The 22,373-nt window shown below is 33.6% G+C and overlaps 1 protein-coding gene across 5 annotated transcripts; it reads left to right on the forward strand.

Moving 5' to 3' along the window:
* The first annotated feature begins 4,673 nt into the window (after nucleotides 1–4,673).
* Nucleotides 4,674–22,077, forward strand: LOC123555075 (uncharacterized). Of its 5 annotated transcripts, none has more exons than XM_053547423.1 (2): nucleotides 4,674–4,827; nucleotides 20,503–22,077. In XM_053547423.1, exon 2 carries the CDS (start codon nucleotides 20,505–20,507, stop codon nucleotides 21,867–21,869), a length of 1,365 nt encoding a protein of 454 aa, XP_053403398.1. In that variant the 5' UTR covers nucleotides 4,674–4,827; nucleotides 20,503–20,504; the 3' UTR covers nucleotides 21,870–22,077. The 5 variants fall into 5 exon arrangements, with proteins under 5 accessions (XP_053403398.1, XP_045201564.2, XP_045201565.2 ...); XM_045345629.2 differs by lacking the exon at nucleotides 4,674–4,827 and adding an exon at nucleotides 9,392–9,550; XM_045345630.2 differs by lacking the exon at nucleotides 4,674–4,827 and adding an exon at nucleotides 17,028–17,427.
* The last annotated feature ends 296 nt before the right edge of the window (nucleotides 22,078–22,373 follow it).

Here is a 22,373-nt window from a genome sequence, read left to right on the forward strand (position 1 = left end):
CATCTACTAACTATTTTAACGAAGCTTTAGTAGATTGTGATGATACTACACGATATAGTCAAGATGAAATACCGAGACCTATATCAAGATATAGACTTCCGCATGCTGGACATCTGAATAGGTTTTATATAGATTTGAAAGTACGGGTAGATAATAATACTTTGAATAATGGACTGACTGTTGGAACTAGAAATTCTCTTGAACAAATGATTTCTAATCTCGATACGATGTTAAGTGATTGTGAGAATCCAAGAAGAAACCAATTGTTATTAGATAAGCGTGTAGTTCTTTATTTTCTTTTAGCTCAGCTGTGCGCCGACTTTAATGAACGAATGAATATTTTGAGACGTCTTCATGACTCCATGCCCCATGGAGTAGACAGGACCATGTTCAATGCTATATATCATTCGAATATGGCCGTCAGTTGGGCGATGAAAGGTAATATCACAACGGCATTAGAGCATGTGGCTATCGCAAGAGAAGACAGTTTTTCTTGCTCGCCGTGTCTTCCGGTATATGTTGCTATGATGGGGGCTCACATCACACATACTGAGGTTTATTTGTGTGACAGGTCAAAAGACTATCTGAAAAAGGCCTTAACGGACTACGAAAGCGTATCAACTCTTGTTAAAGAAGCGTCACAAGAAGAACAAATGGTTTGGAAAAGTGGAACTTTGTTGATAATGGCATCAGCGTTGCTTGGCATCAAATTCTTTTCAAAAGTATGTGATGATGATGCATGTCCAGATACTGAAAATGTAGAGAAAGCAAGACACATTTTGGCTGCAGTACGTCAACTGAAATCACTTCCAAAACACAGAGAACTGATGTTGTATCTCTGTATAGGCAAACTTCACGACCTAGACGGGAACATAAATGACGCTGTTAAATATATTCGAAAAGCCCGGGCCTTGGCTGACAGTTGTTCGTCAAACGTTACCGAGAAGTCAAATATTAGCGCCTACCTGAATCGTTTAGAGACTCAAGCTGGATATAATTGTTTTAACATGACTAAGAGACGTGGTGAATTCCCTAATGCCATGTACTATTTCGGTAATCACTTCTTAAGAAGTTTGGAAGAACATGAAGAAACATCATTTCAGGACTACAGTTGTCATTGATAAGCACCTTGTTCCTAGTGTTACACATCCGAGACAGAAATGACAGTTGAACCAGTGACTCGTCAACAATTCACACTGACGTTTCTTTTAATTTCGTTGCAACATCTGACGTGAATATATTTCGTTTTATCAGTCCTAAATGTGTCTGTGTCTTTGTTTTCATTTTAATATGTGTATGATCAGTGTATGTATACGCATGTTATTTATACCCTTAATTAAACGGATAGTATTGTAGAAAATGAATGTTCAATGACAGAAAATAAACATAATTATGCTAAAGTGTACTTATTTTCAGACGAGAGGCAACACAAAACAATAGCCAGTTCCTTAAACTGCAATAGGAAAGGTTCAGTCGAAAGGGCCGTTTAGGCTTGATCTAGATGTAATATCATCCTTAGGTATATCTATCTTGTTCGTTTCTCATCCAAAATTATTTGCACTATTTCTATCTCATTACATTATTTTCAACAATTCTTTTACAGGAATCCTTCACTTAATTATATTAATTACAGTGTTTTAATCATGTTAATTACAGTGTATAAATTCGTTTGGTCACGTTTGTAATCAAAGCTAGTAAAAAATAACTGATTACCTTTAACCTAAAATGTACTCGAAGGAGAGTCAGGGTTTTGAAATATTTCAGATTATCTTATCAGCATTTGTGACGTTTTCATAAATGAAATTGCGTGGACAGGTCAATAAGTGTAGACAGTTTATATACCCGGATCTTCTCCGGGTATATGAACCCTCTTTTATATACAGTGAAAAATGGAAAACCACGGGTCGCCCAGCTCGACATAATAGTTCAGTTTGATTGTAAAACTTTCGTAGTCATAACTCGGCAATGACAATTATGTTTAAAATAAATGTTCTCTATTCATATATATGTAGAAGATAGTGATAAGCTTCAAATATGGTGGATAATTTTTTCCATTTCGTTCCAGTGTGTTGGCGCGTTTGAAGAGCCAACACGCTAATACACCAGAACGATAAACCGGCGCGCCGATATGACAAATACTGTCTTTGTCGTACTGGCGTGCTAGTTTGGTATGCTAGGATGTTGTCTCTCTTCCAACGCACCAAGTCGCGGGAAAGAAGAGGCAAAAATCAACCACCATATTCAAATGCTCCGGCTCATGTAAATGTTAAAATCATTGAGATAGAAGTTAGTTAATGATACGTATTTTTCTGTTTTCTTATAATATGTCAAACAGGGTGTTTTTTGTAAAATGGGCTATTATTATGCGTGGAATAGGGTATCATTTTGTTATTACATGTCAACTAGGGTGTATAAGGAGATACAATATATGAAATAGGGCGTCAAAATACCTATAAACAGGTCGTTTTATAACAGGATATCATTTCAATTTGGTGTACCATGAAATAACTATACACAGATACATTAAACTTGACAGAATTTAAAATACGTACTAAATTTGAGTATGCCCCTGTTTATAATAGACAGTATGGTTAGGGATGACTTACAACAGCTAAATTACAAGATATGCTTAAGACAATATAAACAGTGGCCTTCAGGGCATTGAAGATATGATTGCTGATTTCGTATCACTTGACTCTGACTGGTGTAGGTTCGAGTATTTGATATAATAAAATTTGTCAAAAGATCATTTGGAAATAAAGAATGCAACCAAGAAGAATAAGATTGAGTCTGTTCATGAAAGATAATAAAATGTGCTACACCTCTCACGCCCTTAGCATCGGCTTTTATTTAAGCGGAACTCTTCTACATATGTGATGAATGGGCTCCATGGTCCCAAACTACCAGAAAATATAACAACACTGAATCCAAGTATGGGGAGACTTTTACAGCCGCCACACGGCACTTAAAGATTGCTGCTGCGATAGTTAATAACATCTTAACAGATCCTTTGGAAGCAAAGAATGCAATCAAGAAAAATCATAGCAGACTCGGTTTGATTGAGTCTGTTCGTGAGAGGTAAAGAAATGCGCAACACCTCTCACACCCCCTAGCACCGGCTTAAGCTGAACTTTATTACACATATGTTGAATGAACTCCATGGTCACAAAGGACCAGAAAATATAATAACACTGAATCTAAATACGGAGAGACTTTAGATACAGCAGCTACACGGCACTTAAAATTGCTGTTGTGATAGTTAATAAAATCTGTAAAAAGATCACTATAGAGACAATAAAATGATTTCGTTAATAAATCAATAACGTTTCCTCTTATAATTGACGAAAGGAAAAATTGAAAATAGTGGATATTGAGGTTTTCTTTACTGGAGACTTTGAAATGGAAAATGATAGTACATAATTATATAATTAAGCTGCTTCAGCATCAAGTGTCTGAGATAGTTTGTAAAGGATACTTTCATTTTCCAAACATTGTAGATTGCTTGCAAATATAAATTTATAAAAAAATATTATTTTATTATCTTGTTTAAACATATAACTCACTCCCTTGTTTAACAATGCAATACATCATTCATCTGGTCTATATGCTGTATTCTCTTCCTTTTATTTATTACAATACAATGCAGCATTTATCTAGTCCATACATTGTACTCAATATCTTATCTTGTTTAACATTGCAATACATCATTTAACTATTCTACAAATTGTACTCATTTCCTTGTTTCAAAATTCTATACATTGTACTCACTTCCTTCTTTAAAAATACAATTATCTAATCTATTTATAATAATACTCACTTCTTTGTTTAAAAATGCAATTCATTATTTATTTAATCTATACATCGTTATCGGTTCCTTTGTTTTACCATTTACCTCTTCAGATAGTACTCAATTCTTTATTTCAAACTCTATACATAAATGATCTAGTCTACCAGTTTCATTTCACGACACTCCTACTTGAAAGCATTATCAAGATAGTGACAATAAGTGTAGGTCGAGAAAATATGATTAACTTAAATAAGAAAGGAATTAATCTACTAAACTGAAACTGAAATAGTCAGGCAATATGATCTACCTATTTAGCTGTTGTAAATCAAATACGAAACCATATACCCTAAGTAACTTAAGGGTTTACATGCAAAAATTTATTAAATCTGACCTTACGCCGACCTCAAAAGTTTGAATATGTATACAAATGGATTAGAGATAAACAGTGATATAAGTGCCCTCAAAGACAAGTGAGAACGGTTATAAACAAACATGAACTTGTCAGTTAATAAAAGTCTTGATAAATATTTGCCTGACCAATGATACCATGCAAACCTGAAACTGGTATTTTCAGGTTACGTTCAAAGTATGGAATGTACAAGTATTCCACAACATTTACAATGTCGGAAAAATGTTATCATCCACTTGGTGTGAGGTCAATATCTAAATATACACATGACTTTGTTTACACTTCAAAATCAATGTAATACAAGTCATTTTTGACCGAATTCATGAAAACTAACTTTGTGAATCAGGAAATTGGAATTTCCCGTAATAGCAATTGTTCTATTTCAATCCAAAATCTGCATGGCTAATAAATTGATATACTTAGAATCGAACGTAAACGAAGAGGATAAGCTTGTATCATGGCACTTGATGGCGTGGTCATATAATCATATATACATACATACATTAAAAATACGTTTCGATGTTTTATGTTTTATGTATTCATACTAAAACGCTTATTCTTTGATTATTCCATGGATAAGGAATTTAGGAAATATTGATATATGATTTTCTGGACAAATGTGTACGGATTTGTAAGTACTTTTCTTTAACTCTATTTAAAGACACTTCCTAGTGTTTTGTACATTATATTGATTTGATAATTTACTGTCATTTATGTGTGCGCCGATCTTGAGTTTGTGTACCAGTCTGACTAAAGTACATCTCCAATTAACGAATTGGATCTAGGACGTGCTATTGATAGACTCGTTCTGGCTACCCTTCCGCTAGCCAATCAGAGCCTTGCTTGTAACTTTTTGTAAGCGAAAGTAGAAGTTTAAAAAATCTATATTAGCCTGGGTTTTTCATGTTTATAATAATGCTGACCACCTCGTGTTTTCAGAGGTATCGTATGTCGCGGTACGGACTTGGTCACGTAAGGGGAGGATATATGTCAGGCAGCCGGTGAGTTCAGTCGGTAGTGCACACGCCCTGTAAGCGAGGGGTCCCGGGTTCGAGCCCCGGACGTACTGCGCATTTTTCTCACCCTATAACATGCGACGCTTTTTTGATGGTCAGCTAAATGCTTGTTCAAACGTGTCGTCTGATTGATTCAAATAAAAATAGATTTGTGTTAAATAAAAATAGCAATATTGGAAATACAAATATACAGAAAGATGAAATGTAAATAGGTCATTCTCAGATCTTCGTTTAGAAGATCAAGTACGTTAGTCAGATTGTTTGTGAACGAAATGTAGTATAAGATAAGTATTTAAGTGGCCCATAAAAAGAGCTTAATAATATGAATGAAGTGGGAAACTTTGATATACACTAGATCTTACATATAGATTGGTTCTGATTGAGGAAATCTGGGGCAATTTGTTATCTAGTTATAATACACGTTGACGCAAAACAATATTACCAAGTAAATGGAAAATTGCGAAGACCCAGAATCTTATGAAGTTTGTAATCAACTTCCCCATACATTTAACTTTGACTTTCAAAAGAGGAGTAAACAAGGAAAGAAGTGAGTACGTACATTCTTTTGGGGGCGGGGGGGGGGGGGATGAGAAGAGGGTTTGGGGTTGGTAACTAATACAGCAAAACATACTCAGGATTAGATTGCAACTTCTATGTTACAAGAAAGTGTTATTATGAAATAAACAAGGCGTAGATACCAGGTATCAATTTGCACAGAAATACATAATACCTCCCTGGGAAAGCATTTCAAAATAAAATAATGTATAAATAGCATGCGAAATACATTTGTTTGCACAAATTTTTCACCCGTTAATACATAGGCGGATCCAGTGAAAAATATAGTTTTTATGCAAGAATAGAGTTGCCTGATGTGCATGGCATTTAACGACTGCAGTAATTCTTCCTTTCTCTCCCGGTTCCAGCAATGTTTGTAATTTAAATATTCCATTTTCCCATTGACAACATTTTCATTATTGTTTGTTTACCAAGGTTACTTATACAATCAAACCTGTGTTAAAGACCACTTCTGAACAGAGACAACCTGGCTCTAAAGACCACAGTCATGTTTTGTTTCCTATTTTATGTAAAATGTTTTTATTTACTCTAACGTGTGATCATATTTATGGCATTATATAAAACATCGTTAACGTGATTTCATATCAAGAACACTAGTTAACATATTTTCGTATAGTTTTAAACTTTTTATTGGCATATTACACCAAACTCAAACATTTAAAAAAATTTTTGTTAAACTATTTTGGGTACTATTAGTGCATGTATATTGATGTCGTACTACTGGACTGATTTAAAACAGATCAATCTTATTTTATTTCCTCTTTTGAATTACCTGCAATTTTAATAAAGTAAGTCTATAATTTATACCTCTTTACCACTTTGTTTATTTTGGGACATGTTCACAATGTCCAGATGTCAATGCATAAATTTTCAAGTATCTGTTAACTATGCATTCTTATAAGATGAATAAACTTTAAAATGAATGTAGCTGGATATTTTCCTTTCCATGGGTGATTATTTGTGACAAAATTTATTTATTTTTATTTCAATTACTTCAGGTAAAGCGTAAAAAATTGTTTGTTTCCGGTATCCCGAACTACCCTAACTTTTAGGCTCGACCCTAAATGTTTTTATGGCCTTAGAGAATTTTTTTTCAACTTGTCATAATAATTTGTATGTTTGATATATTGATAACGTTAACACATTAAGCACAGATAGTGCTTGACTCCCTTTCCATGCTATTATTGCTATAATTATTGTTGAATTGCTGTTAATAATAGAATTTGGGTTATTTGTGGCTGATTGGGGTTCATTATGTGGATGGCTGGGTCCCAGCATCACGCATTATGTCATATACAAAAGTAAAAGGGAGCCAGATATTTGACAGAGCAAGTGCTCGTTGAAAAACGTTATGTTTAAATTTGGACCAATCAGAAACAAGTTCTAAAAATAGCACGTCTGCTTGGGTATAAATAGGTAGATGAATGACAGAGAGCTCATTCGGTATCCAGCGGTTGAAGAAGACACATCGAGGATTCAATTAATAATTTATCCCAGTATCTTGATAAGGAGACTATTGCAGTTACCCTGTCAGGGCGGGTAAATTATTAAAAAGAAGACGTTTGAAGTTCATAGACTAAAGAAGAGTTGCAGAATTTCAACAAGGTTTCGAGCTATAAGGCCAGCGCATAGGAGTTTTACCTGAAGAGTAGTTGAATGCTATAGACGACAGCATATATAGACTGTGCATCGGGAAGCTGAGACAGAGACCCAGTGTTAGGTAATCTACTGAGAGTAGGAGAGTTCCAGCTTATAGACGATTCAGCGTTATTGGCGAAGTACAGCCAAGACATAGGGGATATACCTATATGGTAGTTGAATGCTACATATGATAGCATATAGGCGCTGAGCATCCAGGAGTCAGGGCAGTCAGATAGAGTTGAGTGGACAGAGGCCGAGCATCTATGAGATAGGACCAGGACCCGTATTTTTTTAGGAAAAGTAAACTGGGTTTCCAATGTTAAGACACTTTTGTCTACTTCTGGGTTTTATGATATATGGCTAAGCCAAGGTGATTGTAATCAAAAACTGTTTTTATATAATTTCGAGCAAAGAATAAAGGACATATACATACAGAATTGGAATACAAAATTAGAAGAGTCTTCAAGGGCATTGTTTTATCGCAATATTGCTAGTTTTGATTTCAAATCTTACCTAAATATTGTTAATGTTTATAAATACAGAGTTGCTTTAACCAAACTTCGATTATCTTCACATAGGTTAGAAGTGGAAACTGGACGTTGGAAAAGACCTAGTACAATTTACAATGAACGTAAATGCAATATATGTAATACTCTTGAAGATGAATATCATTTCGTATGTGAATGTGAACTTTACAAAGATCTTAGAAAACAATACATTAAACCTTATTTCAGAATTCATCCAAATTTTGTTAAATTCATAGAACTAATAACAAGTGAAAACACAGCATATCTAAGATCGCTAGCAGCTTATGTATATAAAGCATTTGAAAGAAGAAGACAACTATTGAATACTTTTATATAATAATAAATAGCTTATTATTGTCTCTCCCTGTAAATGTTGTATATAATGTTCTGATGCTTAGTAGTATTTGGTATGTGTTTCTGTTCGCCATCTGACCTGCATGTCATACTAGTATTTATTGTACATGTTAACATGTTTTGTAAATGTTCATGGGCCAGAAATGGCTTATTACGGAAATAAAATGTTCTAAATGTATGTTGTTGATTCAAAGACATTGTCTGACGGGAACTTCTACAAAAAGACCAGTCAAGTATAGAGTCTCCAGCCTATAGGAGTTTGAGCTAATTGAAAATTGTTAGTTTGAAACATTTAGTGATTTGCCTGATCCCTGAAATTGTCTAGCTCATAATTAAAATCATTTACGAATCATTGGTACACGAATCATTTATGCAAGGTAGCCAGAGGAAATTTCTATATATATGATATATTTGGTCTCATCAGCTATACGTTTTAACGAAGGACATTCTATTTCGTTTGTCAGCTAGTCTAAGACATAGTCACCTTAGGGACAGGACCCATTTTATTGTTCAAAATACTAAAAGCGTGGCACTTCCCTGGGTCATATAACTAGTATCCTGACACAACGTTTTAACAAAAAGTTCCAAATCTGCACTTTTTATTCTTCAAACATGGCCAGCGGTGCTAGAAATCAACTTACTGATGCTCTAAAGGCATAACCCCCTTATTTGTATTCATTTTTTGACACAAAAATAATTTCCGAAAAGTCTCCCTTAATAAATAAAATCCACATCTCCCCCAAAAATTTTTTTTCCGACCTACCTACCCTATTTTTTTTTAGCAGGAAACAAAGATTTTTTTTTTGTAGGCCTAACGGGGCTGATTCGTTGAATTTTAGTAAGTTTCTAGAGACGTTGATAAAATACTAAAATTTCAGTAGAAAACAAATGTACACTGTTTGAGTTTTTTAAAATTTCAACAACATACATGTAATATTTTTTTAAGTTTCTGACAATTATGGAGTCACTCAAGGTCAAAGATATTGTGTTTCCATACTCACCAAAACACACGAATTGTATTTCAGCAGGTATTCAATTCATAAAATAGATTCAACGTTAAACATTTGTTTACCTCATTTTTCATCTTTACCTCGTGTCCTTGTATTAGTTCACAATGAGAGATTTTAAATATCAAATGGTTTAAGTAATTTCGAATGTTTTAACCTGGGAGCTTAGTTTGGCCTACAATCTAGGTACATTTAAGTTTTTAAGGATATATCGTCCGCTATACCGAGCTTAGGTGAGTCAGTTTTTTTTCTTTTCTGTTACATGAGAAGTTTACAAGTTTACAATAGTTTACAATATTTTTATGCCTTCTATCAAATATTCATCAGATAGAAAAATGATTGTGTGTGATTTAAAATTTATTTTCACATACTGTGAAACTTTCTCGAGACCATTGTATTAAGAGACCATTTCAGGTAAGAGACAACTTGTTGTCCTTCTCTTGTGTGATCATATACAAGTTGCATTGTATATTATAACAAATTCATGGTAAACAACATAAGCTAAGAAGTATTATATCCAAAACAGTGACCTTTTAAAAAGAAAGAAAATCATTGTCGTTCAGATGTGTATTATTAGTATCAGCTAAATGTGATTTTGTTGCTTAATAACACACAGTAAGTTTCAGTCCTCCTTGTTTAACCATTGCCCTGCTATATTTCTAAAATGGGCTGGTCCATCATTCAATTTGGGCAATACTATTCATTATTTGAAGGGGTGTTCACTGAAAATTTACTGACTCACTAGCGAACAGTGCAGACCATAATCAGCTTGCACGGACGTGCAGGCTGATTTTGGTCTGCTCTGGTCGCAAAGGCAGAATCACCTGCCGCCAGCAGATTAAAGGTTAACAGGAAAATAAATTGGGTTATGTTATAATATTAATTAATCATTTCGAACTTTGAACTTATCTGCCTATCGCCCTAAAATTTATAGAGTACCATGAAACATGTTCAACTTATTTAATTTCTATGACAACCTCAAAACCACGATTCCTATCGTTAAAACACTTGCACTACCCTAACAAAAACATTCGTTGCTGCCAATATTACACTGCAATTAATTAATTGGCATTAAAATTACTTACTGCAACCGCACCAAATATCTGAGAATAAATTTGAAGTGATAAAAAATTATTCCATCTCGGTCTGAATTGATTTTAAGAATATTCCACTGGAAGAAAGTGCAGATTGAAATATCCGGCGAGAGCGTAACTGCTTGGACGGTAACAAGGCTCTGTCGAGTTACTACCACAGCCAGATTTTTCCATCCGCACCTTTAAAGCAGCATGCCTCCTGATCGTTCGACAACAAAATATTTTTCTTAGATATCTTGAAATAAATGCTGTATTTCTCAAGAAGGCTCTAAAACTTAATTATTGACAAACTTCATGTTACGGAAACACTTGAGAATTTGCTGTTTTTATTACTTTTTGCGATGAAAGTCGAAAAGCGTTTGTCACGCTTTTACTCCAGGTTAACTGTCTCCATTATAAGTATCTATATTTTGAAGTCATTACTTCAGCTATAGCGTTATTTGTTACGACGATGGGAAAAAATGTCTTTATTGTCGCGGCGGTCCGGGGTTCGATTCCTACACGCGGTCATCTTTTTTTTCTTGATTTGGAACTTTTAAATATGTTAGAAACAAAAATTCATATTCTAATGTTCATAATATAACCAAACTTCAATTTGAAAGAAAGATTTTTTTTTAGCCAAATCTGGAGGCATGCTGCTTTAACCAGTAACATACTTTTTTCTTGCATGTCTCATTCTTCAAAATTTTTACATGGAAGAAATATATATAAAACGATAATTTCTTTTTAAGCATATTCTTATTATTCTAGCCTATAAATTTTCTCATTCATTTATGATAATGGAAGCACAAATGTTATCATACACCCGTAGCGTAGAACGCTTTTTCCCCAGCGCCTACAAGATACAAGAAAGCCCTGTCTGATGGGAAAGAAATTGAAATCAAGCAGTAATATATTCTCATGTTTTTGCATGCCGCTGGACAGGCTTTTCCTATTATTTTTCCCATTGCTGGAAAAAGTCGTCTTACACCCCTGGGTGTTAGATGACTAAACGAGCTCCAATTTATGACTGATTTAGTAAATTCATACTACGAAAACATTCATTTACTGTATAACTTCTATTAATTGAAGAATCCGGCATACAAGAAAAAGAATATATCTATAGTTGAAGTAGTATATGGATATATCTGACACCCGGGTAACAGTTTACGGTACCACCTAAACAGTTACCCTCGAGCTAGATATTTCCATCCGCACATTCAACTTATATTTGTTGCAGTATGACTCATCTCCTGTTATGATACACAAACTACATTTATCTAACACTTGTATTACTGTCAATGCACTGCACTGCACTGCACTCCTATTTGGAGTGTTATCAACACTAACGCGGGTCAAAAATTTACTTTTTATTCACCATACTGAAATGAAACGAAACACACGGGAATAACTAGACATGAGACTGAGCACAAAGTCAACGTGTTTTCTATAACAGCGTTATCAAGTTTTAGTTTGATAAAGAAATAAGTGTACCTATTTACCTTGCTTGACATCACAATGCGGCACTAACCTATCCCAATTAATATATACATGTATGTTGCACAACATGTACAGGAGTACATATTTATAATCAGTTTGGAAATGTGCAGCGTGTATTTTTAGTTTAGTCTACAAATTTATTTTAGCTCGATTAAGCTTAGTTTAAACCACTCCTCGAAAAACCAGTACTGGTGTCATATGAGAAGGCAGATCGTGACCCCAGTAAGGCACGAACCCACGACCCCCGGGTTGAATGACCCACACCGTAACTACTTGACCAAATTTAATTTTGCCTTTTTTTAAATCTGAAATAGCATAATTGTAAATTACAAGAAGATATCTGGTTTGTTTCATTTAGATATTAAACAACACACTGTGACAATAATTTATCATTATTAATCTATTGTGGGTTGGGTAATTTTCAAAGGTCATATATTACAAATAAAACTGTACTGTACTGAACGCACAGCTCTGACCTGGACTGGACTGCACTGCACTGCACTTAATATTGTATATAGTGTATTGTGCTGTGTTGTGTTGTGTTGCGCTGTACTGCGCTGTACTGTGCTGTGCTGTGCTGTGCTGTATATCTTTTTTGTATTGTATTGTGTTGTGTTGTGTTGTGCTGTGTTGTGCTGTGCTGCGCTATATCGCATTTCATCGCATCGCATCGCATTGCATCGTATTGTATATAGCAGTTTCATAGTTACTAACCTCATTTATTGTGATAAAAATCCGCAAAACGCGAGTGTTTGAAATTTATGGAATAATTTAATTCGCAAATACTATATTAGCGAAAATAAAACCACCATGTCTATTACCCAGTCTCCAACAATACACAAACTACTGCTGGATAAACGTCACAATATTTATTGATCCAATTAGTTTGATATTTTTATTGTTGGATTAACGCCCAAGGAGATGTCCCATATATGAGTTTTTTGTAGGTGAATATTTTTACAGCTTCCTGTACATTTGCAAAATGCAGTCGTTTTCTAAATTTTTAAACACAAAAACTCAAACTGAGTCTCGCATAGCTCAATAGGGAGAGCGAAGATCTACAGATCTTGATTCCTGGGCGGGGCGTATATCGAGGGCGTTGCGCAAAACTATTGTATCTTGTTCTTTATTTATATACACTTACAATAGTTTTGCACCAAGCCCTCGATATGTTCGTTGTGACGAATTGATAACAAACATTGTATCTGAAATCATTTGTCCTCCACCTCTGATTCATACGGGGAAGTTGGCAGTTACTTGGGGAGAACAGGTTTGTACTGGTACAGAATTCAGGAACACTGGTTAGGTTAACTGCCCACCGTTACATAACTGAAATACTGTTGAAAAAAAGGCGTTAAACGGGAAACAAACAAACTAACAAGACCGAGTCTATGGCCAGCGTGTAAACTGTAAATAAATCATAATGAAACGAAACTGAAATAACCTGGCAAAGAACAAAAATTGAAGGAATTACATGTTAACCAGACAAAATGTTGATTATTATTATCTAACACTCCATGCCTAAGATAAGAGATTTACTATAAACACGAAAACGTTTTCCTGTGTTATTGTACTCTACTGAATGTGTAGGGGAGTGATTGTTACTTTAGATAGATCAGGTTGTACAAGTTCATTGACATTTCATCCCTAAATAGGTTGTAAAACGCTACAACTGACTGCTTTTAGTGCAATACGTTTGAAAGATATTTATTATATAAAAACTGTCCTTGAGTTTAAACTTTTTGCAGTACCTAGTTCACTATTCCACTGTTCACCTTTTAGGTTATGCACCCATTCAATCTCGCAAATTACCAGGGTATCTCTCACTGATACTTTCTTATGCCGTGATTGAAGGCGGTATGATATATATTATAATAGATCAAAATGTTTACCATTTACGCTGCAAAAACTTAAGGTATAAAAAATATATATTGTATTGAATATTACGTATTATAAATGCATTAATACAATCAGTTTGTCTATTGCGTGCCGCTTCTGAAACTGTGTGAATGTCCATTATTAATGTTATTGTTCATAGACCCCCAGTGTCTTATAACGTATTTAAAGCTGTAACTTACTGTATCACATCAAACATAAGTAAGAATTATTTGTACAAACGTCCCATTGTACAATATATAGGATGTATTTCAATATTTTAGCAGTTGAGTTTGTCAAAGTTAGGAATAAACTTAAACGAGTTTGGACGTATTTTATCAGCAGGTAAATGACATTTACACGGAAAATAAATACATAACAAATCAAGATAAATAGAAATTTTAGTTGTTTAACAAACTGGTGACAATCCTTCATTGTGTTAATTGTTTGTAAATGATTTGCTGTAAACGCTTGGCCTATTTAGATAAGGATAAATTTATGACAATTTATTTCGTATCCAAGAGCAACGATCACGCCGCAGAGAGGCACATAGAGTTTGCTAGACAATCAAGTGGCTAGTATTTATTTTACCTGCCAGCGGTCGTTGCACCGGTGCACACCTCATGGAAAGTGAATTGTCTCAGATTGATAGTACCGGTCGAGGCAGTATGTTTGAAGTTATCCTACTGACATTCAGAATAAAGACCTAAAATACAAGAAAAGAAAAATATCAGAGTCATTTTAAATTAAACGTCTTTCTTTTGCTGGGCCAATCGTCTTCCGAAAATCGGAAGGGCTGACATGACATGCATCTATCAGGATTTAATTAGTACGCACTTAATAAATGTATAGCTAAACACAGTTCCGATAAAAACTGGAAGTTTAAAAAAAAAAAAAAAAAAAAAAACAAAAAAAAAAACCAAAAAAAAAACCAAAAAACAAACAAACGACTGTTACTACATATCATTTTTTCATGAATGTAGCTCTATATATACAGTGAATTTATGTTACATAAATAAAAAATTCAACAAAGTCGGTGATGATTTTCTACATTTCAGTTAATTTGTAAATACATTAAATATTTTAGTGAAAGATAGGCATTGGAATCTTTAAGTTAACATTTAGTGTGATATGATATAACAACAGCCTTAATAAACTTCAGTATCTCTGGGGCCGTATTCATAAAGCATCTTAAGTATAAGTTTTGACTTAAGTTTAAGATTTTACTTAACTTTGTGGTAATTTCAACTTCAGTCTAAGTAAAAATTTAAGTTCTAGTCATAAAACAGCTAAAACTTAAGATACGTAAGAAATGACTTAAGTCAGAAAATAAAATAGCGTGGTGGGTACGATTAAAGTGTTGTTTTCAGATAAAAACACTTTAAACATAATTGTGCATGTTGTATCTGTCTGAAATTAATGTTGATTTTTTAATGTTTTCGTCCACAATAAAACACAATAATTACTTATTAAGTTGTTTTATGAATAACAAATATACTTAAGTAAAATAAATTTCTAGCCTAAGTAATACTTAAGTAAATAATCAATTTCTTATACTTATACTTAAGATGCTTTATGAATACGGCCCCTGATCTAAACCACATTCGAGTTTTGAAACTATATCGTATACTATATCTAAAACACAAGATTCAAATACAAAGTTATCAATAAAATCTTTGCAGTCATACGATATAGTAAAACTTTTAAAATATGTAATACTACAAATAACCTTAGTTAAAACACAGGTAAAGGTGTATCGACATTCACAATGTCACGATTTCATAAAATTTGTCACTGATAACTTTGCGAGAAAACACACTATCTTTATAATATCAAAGCGTACATATCGCTAGTATCATTAATAAATCACTGAAAACCACACCCAATAAAAAATAGTACCTTCAATTTTGGACAGATATATGATTATCAGGCATTCATATCATGTGCTATGGAAGTTACTTTGATTAATAAAATATTAAAGACCCTTTGAGTGATTTTTTTTTGTCTGATTTTACACTGATCATTGATGTGATGTATAGGAATTTAACCACGTGGGCGTTAGCACGTTTGGTTTAATATCTAAGCACATGAACGGTGAACCGTTAAAAATTAGGCGATTTACCACAAGAAGACATTAATTCTTTTCATTCCTACATGCTAAATAAAATGTTATTTTAAAATTTATGCTGTACTTAATTCATCCAAGAAGTAATAATTTAGAACTGGATAAAACATCAATATACATGTATAAGATGAGTATGAAATACGGTGACAGACGATATTATTTTAAGAGTTAAAGGATTATTTATTTGATACAATATTATCCAGTGAAATAATATATCTAGTTTCCATATATGAAAAGTTGTCATCAAAACCGATGAAAACTAATTACTTAATTTTGGCATATTAAGATTCTTATTTTGGGCAATGAATATTTATAACTTACCATAAAATAAACGTTTCTTGCTATGATAGTAACTATACATAATTTGCATAAAAAAGAGAAATACGGTAATATTCTTTATTCCTATGGCTACAAAGTAAACGTACATTTATACCGTGTTCACACTAGCAGAACGGTTTTATTTTTATTAGGCACTAATTGGCTATAACTGGTATTTGACATTCAAAACCCATCAAAATATAATCTAGTTTGCGTCCACACTAGGCAAAGAAATGTGGTTTAAATATATACATGCAATGTTGGAAGTTAACAAATATCTTGCAATAAGCAAAAAAGGTTACAAAGAATTGAGGCTAACAGAAACAAGAAGGGGTCATCAATATTTAAACTTCTGTGTTCATCTAAGAATTTCTGTTCATTCCATCTATTGTCCATTTTGAGCAACAGCATGACTCCATATCGCAATTTAATGTTTTTGTTTCAACAACAGTCCAATTACTTTTGCCAGCCACAGCATCAATTGTTTGATACAAAAGAGAAACACATGGTATTCTTCCTGCAAAAGGTAAGATCTGTGGATTTGGGATTGTAAAACCAGTTATAACCCACATTTGCGTTCACATTTGTAAAATAATGTAGCATTACTTTTTAATGTAGTATTAAAACCACCTCCCGAGGTAGTTTTAATGCTACATTACAGAAACCGCTTGACCTTTACAAAATTCACGTTTTACACCACATATAGTGTGGACGCAAACGAGTTTAAAAAATAAACCCAAATTAATGTAGGATTAAAAACGTAGTCTGAACACGGTATTAGAAGGCCGAGACTTTGGTGTTTACCATCTTCAGGTTTTATCAAATTAGCGTTAGAGGTATGCAGCGTATTACTGACTTAAGTTCAGATCATTTTTGTTTCTTTAGTGTAATATATTTATATATTGTGTTTTTATGCAAAGACATGACACTCAAAGCAAACCCAGTGTATTTCATAATATTTCGTATGAAATGAAAACTCCAGACATCTATTTCATGAAATAATGGTTACGTTAAACATTTGTTTACCTCTCTTTTCACCTTTTAGCTTGTGTCCCTTTATCAGTGCACAAGGAGAGTTATTGAATATGAAATGTTTTAAGATATTTTCGAATGTTGCAGTATAAATCACTTCAGCTTGGATCTTAATTTGGTTAGCAATCTATCATTAATCGTTGGATTTTACGTTTGTAAAGGGTATATCGTCCGCTATCAATACTAGGTGAGTTTGAATTTTCTTTCAAATGTGATGTTTACAACAATTTTGATGATAGATTTGTTATGCTTTTATATCTGTATTGAATATTGAAATCAAGCGTCAAACAGCTATCTATAACATAACAAAATACAGTTTTACGCAAGGTGGTTAGCAGTCAGGTTTAAACAGTCGGTTAGAAGTAGAAGTTTAAGAATAGACCTTTCATGTGTTTTACGTTCATACTCATTTGGAAGGAATTTAGCAGACTATTAAGTTAACAGACTATGACCTTAGCATACTTTAAACTTAAGATATAAAATTAGCAAAATATAGACTAGGCACACTGCAAACTTAGCAGATTATAAACTTAGTAGACTATACACTTAGTACGTTATAAATATAACAGACATATAAACTTAGCAGACTATAATCTTAGCAGATAGTAAACTTAGCATATAAAGTTAGCAGACAGTAAACTTAGCATATAAAGTTAGCAGACTATAATCTTAGCAGACAGTAAACTTAGCATATAAAGTTAGCAGACTATAATCGTAGCAGACAGTAAACTTAGCATATAAACTTAGCAGACTATAATCGTAGCAGACAGTAAACTTAGCATATAAACTTAGCAGACTATAATCGTAGCAGACAGTAAACTTAGCATATAAACTTAGCAGACTATAATCGTAGCAGACAGTAAACTTAGCATATAAACTTAGCAGACTATAATCTTTGCAGAATACAACCTCAGAAGACTGTTCGAAGGAGATGGTATAATCTGTAGCACTTGCTTCTTAATCGACCTAAAATAAATTAGATACTCAAAATTTCAAATTCGCGAAAGTTTGTCCCAGCGAAAATATGTACCTTTACAGTATATATCTTAATTTTCATTTTCCTTAAATCTGAAAAGAGTAAGTGTTTTCCTAATGATAAGTATTACTTAAAGGACCAATTATTATGACATGTGTAAATAGTAACACATGTTTCTTTTTATCTAGCCAGTTATAGCATATGTTCAACCTGTATGGACGAATACGTTATTTGATAAATTCAGAATGATCAAACTACTTGTATTAACCGCAAAATATGTAAACTATATAAGTTTTCTTTCGTGCTAATCCCTTTCGTACTTGTAACATGTTCTTAATTGTGAAATGTAATTGTAATGTAATTTTCGAAATAAATATGTTTAAACTAAACATAAGAAGCACTTGCCGCCTTTCTGGCAAATTATAATAATTATATGTTATTAAACGAAACATTTCCATTGATAACATTTACGGTTTCGTTATAACTTAGGACTCAAACAGTCGCAACAAATATGGATTGATGTAATTAATTTATTATAAAACTTTACCCTGCTAAATTTCTAAAACTGACTTATCCATTTTTCAATTTGAGCAATTCCATTTATTATTTGAAGGGATGTTCAATGAAAATTTGCTGACTGAACGGCGAACAGTGCAGACTAAGATCAGCCTGAATGAATTGGTCTGCACTGATCGCGAAGGATGAAGCTATACTTACAATCCCTAAATCAAAGGGTTAATGCCAAAAGGTAGCAAGTGCTGATAAATAAAGTAGGGTATGGCCGGCACCTTTAGGCAGCAATAGAAAATAGCCCCTCAAAATGTCTGTGTACGGATATGACCGTATAAACAAACATTTACTTAAGTCTGTCATAATATTGGCTATAATTACTCAACACTGAAAAGCCAGATGCTCCGATTTTATGTGTATTTACATTACAAGAGTTTAATACATTTCTGATGTGTGCTGGGAAGTTATAATTACTAAAATAATACGCTTATGATATTCACTGATAGGAATAAATAAGTAAGTGGTAGACACTTTTTTCCTCTTTTCTTTTAGAAAATTTGATTGTACATGTACAGAACAAATCCGATTTGATGTGACAGATGTCTGAAACCATTTTCTATCAACGTATTAATGTTCTTTTTCATGTAAGTGTTTTAACCTAGGATTGCCTTTAAACTAGTTTTAGACCGATGTCAATGTGTTATCAGGTTTAACCAAATTTGTATATATAACTGTGTTAATATTGTTTTTCTACCTGCTTTAATAGGTATACTTAAATTAATAAAATTATGTTAATATGAAAAAGCTTTTGTTATTGATGTCGGCCAAAAGCTATAAATAGCTATTTATATATATTTATTTATGTACCACCATCACTCATAAATAATACAGATATATACAAAGTAACAATGGCGATCTACCAGTGCTAACATTCAACACGTGCTATCTGATATACATAAACTATGACAGGACACTGCTCGTTTAGAAAAACCGATAGTTTGTTGATATATATACTGTTTATGTTACTTACAAGTAATGTCAAACAATGAAAAAAGTAAAAGGGAGTGAATATTACTGAGATGCAATAAGATTAATCATCATTCATGCAGGAAATGCAACAATCATGTTGAAGAGGTTCACTGTACTACAAAAAAATGCAAGTATCAACGTTTAATGTCCATATATGTTCTACATAGCACGTAGTACTGTTTAATAATATAACAGCGGATAAAATTTGACTCCTTAAAGCATCTATACAGTGTTTCTATTGCATGTCGCTATTGAAACTGTTAATGATTCTGGTTGAGAATGCTGTTGTTTATACAAGATAACTTATCAATAACTGCTGTTAATATCGGTTGGATTCAAGTATTTGTACTCATGTACACAAACTCTGTTTACACGTAGCTATTTGCTGTGTTGCAAACTGATTCCAACTGCGCATCTAGACTACAGTTAAACGAGTTCTAACCTTTTTTTTGCAAATGGACTGGTCTTTACCGTTCAGTCGTGGGCAGTACCACTTATTATTCAAAGGGGTGTTCACTGAAAACATACTGACTGATCGCAAAGGCAGAATCGCTGGCCGCCAGCAGGCTAAAAGTTAACTGCTTAGCATGTTCGACTAACAGGGACTTACAGAGGCTTTAACGCTTCCTTGATGAATAGAATGGGACATTGTCATAAGTTTCAAGAAACTGGAAACACATGGTGGTAAATCCTGCTTTGTAACTTGAGAGAAGTATTGAATGTAAAACTATCTTATTTATGTTTCAGATATGATGACTCATTGTGGTTGGGAAGTTAAAATGGATCTAAGTGATCTGAACGCAATAGAAACTGTGTTCGCCAATTTGGACCTAGAAGATAAGTTAGCAATAAACATAACTGAAATAATACACAGTTTGGAAAGAAAAGGATGTATAAACAAAATGGATAAATGTGCATATATGCGATATTTTGCCGTAAAGCCAGATGTATCTCCTGCGGTAAAAATTATCAACTTTAATGCCTTCTTATGGCAGATAGTTGCAATATTATCATTTACACAATTGATATCAGTTTTTGAAGATGCTGGATATATAGCAGTCTGTCATTTTCTGTGTGCTAAGAGAGGAATACCATTTTGTTGCAGAAAGGAAATCGAAAATGAGAGAACTTGTGTATTTTACCAAACACGTACAGAAGAAAATATCTCATTAGACACACTGCATCGTTTACTTTCCAGTTTTATTCCAAAATCAGTTCCAAAACGTATTTTACCACATGCAGATAACATTCGGAGATATTACATAAAACTAAAGGTTCTTGCAGATAACAATGGTTTCCCGTTAGGTACTCGTGTAGAATTAAATAATAGAATAGCAGAACTTGATCACATGATCAGTGAATGCAAAAGTTCTTGCAAAAGGCAGTATTTTATTGACAAACGCGCTATTGTCTACTTACTTCTAACACAACAATATGCAGACTGTTGTGAGAGAAACCGTGTTTTAAAGCGTTTACATGATTCTATGCCACAGGGAAATGACGTCGACAGAACTATATTTGACGCAATATTTCATTCATTTATGGCTATTAACTGGGCATCAAAGGGTAACGATCACACCGCAGATAGACACATACAGCTTGCCAGACAAGCAAGTGACACGTGTTTATCTTCCCTACCAGCGGTCGTCGCTAACACCGGTGCACACCTAATGCAAAGTGAAATGTGTCTCCGCCATTGTTCAGCAGACGCCCTAAGCCAAGGAGAACATGATTACGCATACGCTTTACAACTCACCAATGACTTAACAGACGAAGAACGGAGCGTCTGGGTGAATGTTATAATGGTGAGAAGAGCATCATCACTTCTTGGTATTGACCTCTTCTGTAACATAAACGAAATACAACCAGATTGTCGAACAGTAAACCAAGCAAGAAACATTTTAACAAAGTTACGGCAATGTAAGTTACCACTTCAGAAACGTCATGAAATGGTTGTGTATTTGTGTATTGGAAGGTTACATGACATTGAGGGCGACAAATTGAATGCTGTGAAATACGTTCAGAAAGCATTGTCTCTAGTGCAGGATGGTACATTCGACAGCGTAGAAAAAGCTAACATAAAATCTTATCTTTCACGTTTGACACACAAATGAGGTAAAAAATCAAGATGTGAGTGCTTTTTCACCAAACTAATTGACAATCACGTTTTTAATTAAACAGAGTATTGTTTAGGCTAATTGTTTAATATATGACAGGTTAAATACTGTAGAGTTTCTTGCAACTACATTGTTATGATATTGTTTTCTATATGTATACAAACCATGTTTCAAAACAAATTGAGTTAAAATACATATAGCCTTATGTGTTTTTTTTATAGAATGAAAACCTGAAGCCCAGATATTTTTCAAATCATTAGAAAGTGCTGAAAATTGCATTGAAATGATTCCTCATTAGCTAAATTAGTCAACGCGCATACATTTACACGGAGTGGCCCCTGCGCGTGAACCCTGGCTATTGACCAATGCAAATGCAACTTTCATTTTTAAGTTTAGAATGTGTACTTTTATTTTCTTTACTTTCGAGAAAAGCCGAAGGTTATCTGATCTCATTTTCTGTGTTGTCAAAAACATACCTATGCCTGGCGAGATTGTATAAAA

The sequence above is a fragment of the Mercenaria mercenaria genome, chromosome 7 (genome assembly GCF_021730395.1).
Source record: "Mercenaria mercenaria strain notata chromosome 7, MADL_Memer_1, whole genome shotgun sequence".
Classification (NCBI taxonomy): Eukaryota; Metazoa; Mollusca; class Bivalvia; order Venerida; family Veneridae; genus Mercenaria; species Mercenaria mercenaria.

What these genes read in the sequence shown, in the direction of transcription:
- LOC123555075 (XM_053547423.1), top strand. Translation starts at nt 20,505, where the DNA reads ATGATGACTCATTGTGGTTGGGAAGTTAAAATGGATCTAAGTGATCTG.